Here is an 11,273-nt window from a genome sequence, read left to right as displayed (position 1 = left end):
TAGAAATTAGTTTTACGTCCAGGTTTACATTGATTTCAACCGTAGAAATTAATTAAATTAAAATTAACTAAAGGGTTGTTCGGTCATTACAAAATTATTTGAAATAAGGGATTTTTGATATCACTTCTGGGTGATCATTTTTTGTCATATTAGGTGAAACCCCTCTAATGGAATGTGGCACCCCAATAATAACATTTTTGTATAATTTCACACAATCCAATGTATATGTTAAAGTCTGGGTTGTCGCTTGTTAGATCTACATGATACAAAATGTAACTGTCTCATGATGAGGTGGCTGCACGACAAATATTTTCTTTAACACGATCAAACCCGCGCCGTTATGGATTATTTCCAGTAACATCCTCGAAATACCAGTACTAGTACCCCTCGAAACACCAGTACTAGTACCCCGTACATGGATTATTTCCAGTAACATCCTCGAGAAACACCAGTACTAGTACCCCGTACATGGATTATTTCCAGCAACATCCTCGAAATACCAGTACTAGTACCCCCTCGAAACACCAGTACTAGTACCCCGTGCATGCCTTTCGCTCCTCATGTAGGTTAAGCCCTACCAGTCATGTAGGTTGAGCCTGTTCACTATTGCAACTGTTTCATGGGTAACATTCAAATAGCAGGGGTTGCTTTTCTTCATGCAGGGCTTACAAGGCAATCCAACCTCTCCTGTGGCCTATAGAACGGCAGTGAGACTGGCTAAGCATTTCTACTCTGCTGAATTATTTATCAAGTAGAATAGGGCATACGAACTGAACATAGAAAATTAAAACGAAGAAACCTAAAGTTCCATTTTCATCTGCTGTGTGGTATTTCCTATAGATTACAGAACCTAAGAGTTGTCAACTTGTTCCTACCCTCTATCAACAACCCGTTCCCTCGCCTTCAAAAGAAAAGCAAAAGTAAACCTAGAAGAAGAAAAAATGAATGAATTTGGAAGGGCATAAGAACTGCCACATGAAACTCACTATTCCCAACCTTCCCCAGACATAAAGAATATATACATCATAAGGCGCTGATTCTGCAAAACTTGCTTCTCTTTTAAGAGACCAATCTCTCACATCATTATCACCATTACCACCAGAGAACAACATTCCTGTTATTAATTCCAGCATCATCATCTCATATTACAGCACTGAGGTCTTCCCACTGTTTGCAATTTGTCCCAAAGGCATATCATCTGCCTGGGGGATTGGTAGTGCGCCGTGACATAGTCTTCAATGCACCCGAACTGGCAGAATCTCAAGCTATGAACATACTGGACTGGTTTTGACACATTGAACTGCTCAACCCACATCCCCATGCTAACATCCTCCATCTTGAACAGCTGTATCAGGCAGAATTTAGTTAGAGAATTCATTTACATTCCCACCAATATTTTTCATCTCCATGGTATTTAGACAGCAATCAAAAACGACTAGTGTTTATGAAGCTTACCCTAAGCTTGTTTTTCTCAAAATCAGATACAATATACTCTGCAATGTCAGATGACACTATGTAGCCTGGTCCATTTGCATAGGGTGGATAATCTTCTTCTGGCCATTCCTAAAACCCAGTTACAAAAAAAAAAGTGAGCCCTACACATGATTAATTACACCGCAAACAAGAAAAATAATAAACACACAGCACTTGAACACGCCAGATTACCGGAGTAGGATATACATATAGATAAGTTCTTCAGAGCAACAGATATGTGAAACAGCATACCTCATATGTGACGGCCCATTTACCATAACGCAAGGGCTTGTGGTAGTAATTTATGTTTCCTGCATAGAGGCTCCTACCCTCTGGAACTTTCTTTGTTGCCTCGATCATTGAATCCACTCTCACAAATGTGTCATCATCGCATTTCATTATGTATTTTGCGGATACTGTGCGAACCTGTGAGCAGACAAGAGTATACAAGATGAATAATCTTCACCCAGTAGTAGGATATGAACAGTGGCAACATCTAGTCTAGCTTCACAACTCACCCCATATTCACAAATGGCAACAGTCTTCAGAACCACAAGGTCATAACTATCCATGAAAGGAACAATAACAATATCACCAAAGAATTCTGCTTCTTTCTTCAATTCTACATTTACTTCTTTCCTTCCATTCTGTCAAAGACAAAAGCCGACACTATGTTAGTTTCTGAAAACCAGTTTTTTCTACTAAAAACACCTAATAGAACCAAGATACACCACTTGGCCGCAAACTTACCAATGCAACAAAGAAACGCACGACCACATTCGATGATTTTATTAGATCAGACTGCATCCAAGACTTTCTCACAGCCATCCTCTCAGAGAAATGGTTGCCTGCAGAGAGGACTCCAATGAAAAGATCTACTGGTCCATCAGGAAGAGGTGAAGCTTTCCATTTACTTGACATCTCAAGATGTCTTTGTGGAGCGAAACTTGGGTGAGCTGTGGGTAAGGAAGCAGCAAATATGGAATGCACAGCAATGTCACCATTCAAGGATAGCCCAGTTGCATCCTCAAGAACAAAACCCTGTTAACATTCATGAGAACTAACTAAATAAATAAACTGAAAAAGAAAATGTTCAAAATTTTTGTGAACCCATCAAAAATGATAAATCTGTATATCTTGCCGCAGAAAACTAATTAGATCTGACATTGGTACTCACAGTGCGGTAAGGGAAAGAGGTGACATGCCTTCCATCAACACTAACATGATAACCTTCCAAGCCAGCACTAAGGGTAAGAACAAACAATTTGTCCTCTGCAAACGGATATGGCCAGTCAACAGTAACCTGCCTAGTGCGCCCAATCAACCGGTTTAACCACCAAGTCGCCTTTGATTCCTCCGAGCGGTTATCATCATCCCTTATCCACTTCTCACACTTCACCTGTCCATCAACTGCACATTTAAAAAGAATTGACTGTTTATCAACTGCACAATTACAAAGAATTACTCAATCAATAAGACCTATTCACAATTGACAGGTTCTTTTTCAACTATTTTCTGCAGAAACACGACAATTCTTCATACACATTACTTTGGCAAAACCCTTCAAGTTACCGACAAATTTCAGGGTACAAATCATATCATACTCTGAACACAAAGATCATAACTCAACACAACAGAATCCAGCTAAATTATCCCTATAAACAATTCCTCCATAGAATTAAACTAAAATTGTGTACCTTTTAACTAGTCCAGAATTGCACACTAAGGCAGCTAAAAATCAAACTACAAAAAATAAAGAGCATACCAGTTTCTTCATCTGCTTTAGTTTTCCAGCCTTCACACCTAAGCGCCGTGCCCCACTGCATCCGATAACAAGTATTCTGTTCAATAACAGGTTTACCACTCCAATCACCTCTCAACCTAGGATTAAAATGCAGAATCCTAGGTGGATCTTCTCCATCAACTGTTTTCAAACCTTGCAGTTCCATCATAAACTGTGAAACCATAACTGATTCGGAAGCATCTCTTACCAAGGCTATCTTTGGATCATACTCAGGATGTGCACCATGTGGTTTACCAACGATAGTTATATGTGATCCCAATGACAATCCACATGGTAACACTATAACCTTCCCCTTGTTCCAAAATTCAGTACCAGATAATGAAACTGAATGTGGACATGATTCTGATAAATTTTCAACCTTTTTTACCTCATCAATCTTCAGTTTCCCTGACTGTAACTCCTCCCAATATTTCTTGCCAATCACCCATGCATCTTTCACAGATTTCTGTAGCTCAGAAACCCCTTGTTTACTAGTATTAGATATACTCGCTTGATATCTCAACCCAGATAGAATTCTCCTTTTTTCTTGAAAGGGTTCTGGAAATGTAGATTGAGAAACCCTATAAGAAACCTTTTTTAAGGGTTGAATTGGAGACTCTTTTGCTTCCAACTCTTCTGCAGTATCAAGCTGAATGACTTCATTTATAAACCCATTGAAATTGTCTTCTCCTGATGAAACTTCACTAAACCCAATTTTAAATACTAATGGAATTTCATAATTCATCATAAATAAATACAAAAACCCAATAAAAATCAAAACTTGTACCGATCTCTGTCTTGTAAATGACAAAAATGTATCAAACTTCGCTTTCTTCATCTTCATATACAATCTAAAACCCCTAGCTTTCACACCCTGAAATTTGTTGACGATGAAAACGAAATTGAAAGCTGGGGTTTTTTAATTCAGTAACTGAATTATAAAAACCCTAAAAAGATTGTTTGGAGGAAGAAAATGATTTAGGTCAGCTAGAAAAGAAGAAGAAGAAACCGTTTTCTAGATTGGCGTTAATTAATGGAGTCTTTCTCTTTCAGAGAATTAATAAATATTTTATTTATTTATTTATTCCATTGTATTAAATTTGAAAAACCGAGATTCTGAGTCTCTTTTTTATCGTTCAGTTATACTCCATCCAAGGATCTTAACCGTTCAAATTTTAAACATGTGAATCTCGATATGATCTAAGGTTGATAAGGTTTATTTAGTTCGTATATAATACGGCACCAGGTAGATCTGGACCCACTAACCTCAATTTCTGCGAATGGTGTGTTTTTGATGCGGGTACGGATCCGGTTAAAACCATATCATGATGTGTTATTACCCGATGATGTTTAGATCTGACGGCTGTTGATCACTGTTGATGATGTACGGGGAAGGTAATGAAATGTATAACCTAGTGGAGGAGAAAGAAAGTAACGCGTGGATGTTCATTTGAATGCCAGCATTTTTTTCCCACTAAAACGAGTGAACCGCCTTCACCGTTGGCTTTAGGTGTACGTTGGAAGAATTTTTTTTGAATATGTCCTCAAGAAAATTGTTTCCTTAATTTTGAATATATTTTCTTGTCTTTTTCCGTTTGATAAAACCTTTTGTTATGGAAACTAGAGATAGACTTCGTCATTCTTGATTTAATACAGTTGGATCACCAAATCACTTGTCCAAAGATTTAGAACTATTGGAATACTATTACTGATACAATATATATCCATAGGGACCAAGATTCTTTTTCTTTCTTGAAGGCAAACAACATATAAAGTTTAGCTATAAAGAGAGTAAATCAGCTGTAAATTCAGCAGATTTATCAGACTTTTACAGTACTTTTCCTAGAAAGTTTAGCTAAAAAGTTGCTCTATTACATTTTCTATGAACATATTTACAAAAACATTTTTTAAATTGCTATAAACCGTTTTTACAATCATTTATATATGAAATATTTTCTCAGTTAAATGAGTGAGGGTCAGCATTTACTGGGTCTGCCATAAACCTGAAAGACCGGGGCGTGGAGAGAGAGGTGGTGCTCGACAGAACAGCGTGGAGGGCAGCGATTTTGGTTAAAGAAGTATGCTTGAATTAAAGAGAAATTGTCTGCAACTAACAACAGATTTTCTAATTATAGCTGAGAAGCCCACTCTACTACGGCCAATAAAGCTTTGGCTTCTAGTTTTATGACAGAATCTACTGAAGTGGTCCAACATTTGATTGTTGTAAAGTTTTCATTGGATCTAAGGAGGACGATTCCACAACCTACAACCGTTGAATTTTTACCCAAAGATGCATCTGAAAACATTATCATGCAGTCGTTATGCAAAAATAAGAAAGATTGTTGAAGCTCAAATTGCAGAACATAATCAGAACATATAATCTATATTGTTCAACTTGATGCTGAGATAGTTTTGTCTGAAAACAAGTAAAAATCAAATCTCAGAGAGAAGAGACGTTACACAAAACATCAAAAATTTGAGGACAAGTAGCAAACCATCAAAGGTAATATGAGTTTAAGTAAATGAACGATGGTAAAATAGGTGATCAAAATTTTCGTCAGACATTCCACAGAAAGGGCACAAATCATCAAAGGTAATACCAATCCTAAATAACCAATTTTCTAGAGGAAGAATATTATGCAAACACTTCCAAATGAAAAATTTAAACTTAAGAAGGATACTCGTATGCCAAACCCTATGTCATTGTTTATGTTCTTGAGGAGTGGAAACACACTGATGTTTGAGAAGAGCCTAATACGTAGATTTAGTCGAGAAGTTATCTGGATTTGTGAGAGACCAACGTAGAGTGTCAGTACCTGAGATTGGGAGACGTATGAGATAAATTTTATTAATTTTTCTTGATCAAATAGCTCATTAAGAGCATCATCCTCCCATTCGGCAGTATATGGGTTTATAAGTTGTGATACTTGGGTATAATATTGAAGGTGAAACTCCATTGGTCGAGACAAAACTCCAGATTCTTCATCCACCCAATTATCTTTCCATATACTGATATCTTCACATGTTGCTGCCTCCAAATATGGTACTCCCTCTGTTTCAAAAAGACCGTCCTCTATTTCATTTTGGTCTGTTTCAAAAATGTGTCCAGCTTCTGTTTATACTCATATTTTTCAATGAACTCTCTAACATACCCTTAAGTTTTTTATATTCATAAATTCTTATTAATTGGACCCAATCTACAATAATAACGAAATTTATATAATTAAGGAAACAAAAATATCCTTCATTCGTTTTTGAAGACAATATATATGTATGGTTCCAAATTAAATTCCTTATTAAGGTTATACTCCATAAATATACAATATTTTATCTCTATAATCTTTTCATCTTTTTTCCTTTTTCTAAACACCATTTTTTATCTCTCTTTTTTCCAAACGCCATGGACTACGAATAGCTAGCTTACCTAAGTAGTTTTTATTTTTCATTTTTTTATTGTTACCGTTTCCATAAATCGATATGTTTTAGTTTTTCTTTTTTTTTTGTATTTCCTATTTACAGTCCTAAAACAATTTTGGTAGTTTTTATTACTAATATATTTATTGAAATAAATTAGGCGAGTAATTAAGGATAGGAATGTAAACTACTTTGGTCTCCTTAATATCTTGACAAAGTAAAACCAAACTTTCTTTTTGAAACGGAGGGAGTATTTCCTAACTGTTAGAGCACTGCTCGATCGAACTCGCAAGCGTTGCTATCTCAAACTTGTTTGTCAAGTTTAGGTGATCAAAACTATAAGTCTTGATTTCTAGTCTACTTATAGCTATGTCTCGGAGTAGGATAGATGTGTAGTTGAGCTTTAGACTTCACGGCGTTCATCGATTGAAGACGAAGATCTACTGAGGAGAATACTTAGTTGAGCTTTAGACTTCATGGCGTTCATCGATTGGAGAAACTTCATCAACAAAAGGTATGTGGAGACTAAACTTATCTATCACTCAAAAGTCTATTTTATTCTATCTCCTATTAAGACTAAGACGTGTAACTATATAGACTTTTACATTATACACATTTGATATTTCGAGCTGAGTTTAACTCGCCTATATATTTCTCGAAATATGTGTTGGAAGCTTTTTGCTTTAGCTACATTCATCATTATTCTTGACGAGTTTAGTTGGAAACAATTTATTTGTTGGAAACTAAATAATAAGTCAAAATATGATCATATGAAAATTGCGTTAAAACATCTTACATGATTTGTCTGAGATAGTCATTTGATGTAGACTCAGAATATTTCATATTGATCATTCGATCACTTGAAAATTACTTATAAGCTAATAGTTTATGTGCGAAAGCTATTGCCATCTTCTAAGGATGTTTCAATGATTGAAATGGGAGTTTAAACTTGTTAACCATTTTCTGGATATAGCACAGTATGCATACTAGTATGCAAACTGTTGTGGTATGATTCAGGTCTAGAAACCAAGTTTGCATACCAGTATGCGAACGGTTTTAATTGTTAAAGTCCGGGAACCAAGTTTGCATACCAGTATGCGAACGGTTCTACCTGAGTTAGGTCCTGAACGACAGCATGCATACCAGTTTGCGAACTATCGGACAAGACCAAAGTCCGGAAATCAAGTTTGTGTATCCGTTTGCAAACTAAGTTGGTTTAAGTTCTTCTTAGAGCATTGCTCGGTCGAACTCGCATGCGTTGCTATCTCAAGCATGTTTGCCAATGTTAGTGATCAAAACTATAAGTCTTGATTTCTAGTCTACTATAGCTAAGTCTCGGACTAGAATAGAAAGTGTAGTTGAGCTCAAGAACTCCATGGCAATCATCATACAAGACGAAGGACTACTCAAGGAACTGGTGGAACTTCATCGACTAAAAGGTATGTGGAGACTTGAACTTATCTATCACTCAAAAGTCTATCTAGTCTATCTCTTATTTTGAGACAAAAGTCGTTTTGCTATATAGACTTTGATTATACACATTTGTTATTTCGACCCGAGTTTATCTCGCCTATCTATTTCTCGAAATATGTGTTGGTAAGCTTTTTCTTTGGCCAAGTTCATCTTTACCTAGTGACGAAAGTCATGATACGTTTCAATCACTTTGAAAATTGCTTACTTTGGCGAAAAATATTTTGTGAATAACAACTATATAATAACGTCCTCTAAGAATGTTTCAATGATTGAAATGAGAGTTTAGATTATATAATCAATGATGGATATAAGCTTTGTGTGGCAACACATATATGTATAAGTCCTTTTTTCCTTGAACCGAAGTTTGCGAACTTTGTTGATCAAGAGAACCGGAACAAGAGCCGTGAACTCAGTCCGTGAACCCAGTTCGCGAACTGGCGAAAGTTCTGGACCCGAGAAAATCTGCTGGAATTTGAGAACTCCTTTCGGGAACTTAAGTCCGCGAACTAAGTCTGCGAACTTAAGTTGGTTATATCTAAAGACGACTGTTTGTGAACTTATTTATATTAACTAGGGAATGAAAAATGCAAACAGTGGCTATAAAGTTCATGAATCGATTCGAGTGAATCAGATCGTTTTTGCTTCAATTGTATCTTGTGTAGTTACATAAGATTTCCTTGCAATTGAACAACTCTCTAACTAGTTCATTTGAGTCATTTGAACTAGTTATGGTGAAGAATAATATGGTTGATATGAAAGTGCTCGTATGGCTAACCATTTGGTTAACTATTGTTGAACCAACAAATGTACATGTTTGGGTACGGTTACACAAACCTAAAATCGTGCATTTCATTTGTGTGTAACAAGCTAACTTTTCGATCCAACGGTTTAAAGATATTAGCTTTAATCTAATCAGATTTTCATCTAACAGTGAATATTGAATGCTTTGTTACCAAGCTAACACTGATTGCAAACCCTGATTTGAAAGACTATATAAGGGAGAACTCTAGCAACTGGGAAATCTAATCCCCACACCTCCTGTGTGATACTAGTTGTATTATCTAGAGTCGATTCTCCTTTAACCTTAGGTTTCTTCTTGAAAACCAGGTTAACGACTTAAATACTTCATTGGGATTGTGAAGCCAGACCGATACTACTTTCTCGTAGTTGTGTAATCTGATCTTGCTGATTCTATCGTTTTGAGTACAATCGTAACGATTGGCTTGAGATTTATATCTCCGATAGGCAAGATAGAAAAGTAGTCACACACATCTTCGTCAAATCGTTTGTGATTCCACAATATCTTCTTTCGCCGCATCGATTAAGATTATTGTGAGGTGATTGATACTAGGTTGTTCTTCGGGAATATAAGTCCGGGTTATCAATTGGTTCATGTTCACCTTGATTTATCAAAATACGGAACAAAAACTTGTATATATTTATGTGGGAGACAGATTTATCTATTCTTGTAGACTTTTCTGTGTGATACAAATTTGTTTATTAAAGTCTTCGACTTTGGGTCGTAGCAACTCTTAGTTGTGGGTTAGATCATCTAAGGGAATCAAGTGTGTAGTATCCTGCTGGGATCAGAGACGTAAGGAGCGCAACTGTACCTTGAATCAGTGTGAGATTGATTGGGGTTCAACTACAGTCCAGACCGAAGTTAGTTTGTAGTAGGCTAGTGTCTGTAGCGGCTTAATACAGTGTGGTGTTCAATCTGGACTAGGTCCCGGGGTTTTTCTGCATTTGCGGTTTCCCCGTTAACAAAATTCTGGTGTCTGTGTTATTTCTATTCCTCATTATATTTTGTTATATAATTGAAATATCACAGGTTGTGCGTTAGAATCAATCAATTGGAAATCCGACCTTTGGTTGTTGATTGAAATTGATTGATACTTGAACATTGGTCTTTGGTACCGTTCAAATGATTACTCTTGTATTCGATTAGACTCGCAGATTACTATTTGCTTGAGTAAGAATTGAATCGAGAAAGAGAGATATAACTCTTTGATATACTTTATTAAGATTGAGTCTAGTTGATTCTCTTGAAAGTATATTAGAGTTTTTCCATACAGATTGCTAATTGAAATATTGGGTGAGGTTGTTGTACCCCCTTTTCAATTGGTATCAGAGCAGGCAAACACGTTTAAGACCTCATAAGTCTGTGTTTATAGCGATCTGATTATGGACGAGTCTATCTCTAATAACTTACATGTTCATAAATTACCAGATGATTTTCAAAGCTTGGATTCACCGGAGATGACTGTCACATCTAGGTCAGTATCTAAACATTTTCTTAATGTAAAACCTGTTGAAGTCTGGGAAACACGCCTAGTAGAAAAGTTGGATGAATTTTCTGATGAAGGTGATTCAGATATTGATAGAGATGTTTATGACGAAGTCTCTGAGTATGTGAAGGTTTTGATTTCGTTAGAAAATAAGAAGATGACAACTTCTCATGTCACTCCTCTTCTGACTCCTCTCTGTAGATAAAACAAGAAATTGAGAAGATGTTACGCAGGTGTTTATGTTTCGAATCGTTCTAACGAATTGATCCTCAAGGATTCTGAGGAAAACCTACGTATGAAGTCACTTGAATGTGAGAATCTCTATCAAAAGTATGTTTTATTGGAAGAGAAACTTGCAGAATCTGAAGCAAGGATTAACTCCCAGCAAACAAGTTTTGACGACAGAGAAAGCGTTTATCTCGCTCGAGAAAAACGCCTTGAGGATGATTTAACTGCTGCACTTGATAAGATCAATATGTTGGAAGATGACTTGAAAATTTTCAATACTAGTTCAAGCAAATTAACCACTATGCTAGGAGAAAGTAAAAATCATCGTGATACATGAGGATTGGGCTATAAGGGAATAGATGCTCCAAGTACTAGCAAAGAGGTAAAATTTGTCGAGGCTAGTAATGTTTCTCAACAAAAGGTTTCCACTGATGGCAAAAGTGAAATACCTTCACCGGCAGTTAAGGTTCGAAAGAGCAAAGTATATCAACCTCCAAAGTCATCACACACGGATCAAGGTAAGAACATTCCTTATGTTTGTCACTATTGCAGAAATTAAGGTCACCTGGAAAGGAGATGTCGTTTCCATATAAGGAATGAGAAACTTCATGATA

The 11,273-nt window shown here is 36.3% G+C and overlaps 1 protein-coding gene across 1 annotated transcript; it reads right to left on the bottom strand.

Moving 5' to 3' along the window:
- Window positions 1-784: 784 nt before the first annotated feature.
- LOC113343758 (hydroxyproline O-galactosyltransferase GALT6-like) lies at window positions 785-4,305 on the bottom strand. The gene is made up of 7 exons (XM_026587891.1): window positions 3,239-4,305; window positions 2,651-2,883; window positions 2,224-2,514; window positions 1,992-2,120; window positions 1,726-1,899; window positions 1,456-1,563; window positions 785-1,345 (listed from the first exon to the last, which is right to left on the bottom strand). Exons 1-7 carry the CDS (start codon window positions 4,098-4,100, stop codon window positions 1,136-1,138), a joined length of 2,007 nt encoding a protein of 668 aa, XP_026443676.1. The 5' UTR covers window positions 4,101-4,305; the 3' UTR covers window positions 785-1,135.
- Between the last annotated feature and the right edge of the window lie 6,968 nt (window positions 4,306-11,273).

The sequence above is a fragment of the Papaver somniferum genome, unplaced genomic scaffold (genome assembly GCF_003573695.1).
Source record: "Papaver somniferum cultivar HN1 unplaced genomic scaffold, ASM357369v1 unplaced-scaffold_65, whole genome shotgun sequence".
Classification (NCBI taxonomy): domain Eukaryota; kingdom Viridiplantae; phylum Streptophyta; class Magnoliopsida; order Ranunculales; family Papaveraceae; genus Papaver; species Papaver somniferum.
The sequence above is the reverse complement of the archived record's forward strand: the minus strand, read 5'-3'. Positions and strand labels throughout refer to the sequence as shown.

Bases quoted from the DNA above. Each gene is read 5' to 3' on its own strand.
- LOC113343758 (XM_026587891.1), bottom strand. From the start codon at position 4,100: ATGAAGATGAAGAAAGCGAAGTTTGATACATTTTTGTCATTTACAAGA. The intron at 2,515-2,650 runs GTGAGTACCAAT...GAATGTTAACAG, and splicing joins CCTCTTTCCCTTACCGCACT to GGTTTTGTTCTTGAGGATGC. The intron at 2,121-2,223 runs GTAAGTTTGCGG...TGTCTTTGACAG, and splicing joins TGCGTTTCTTTGTTGCATTG to AATGGAAGGAAAGAAGTAAA.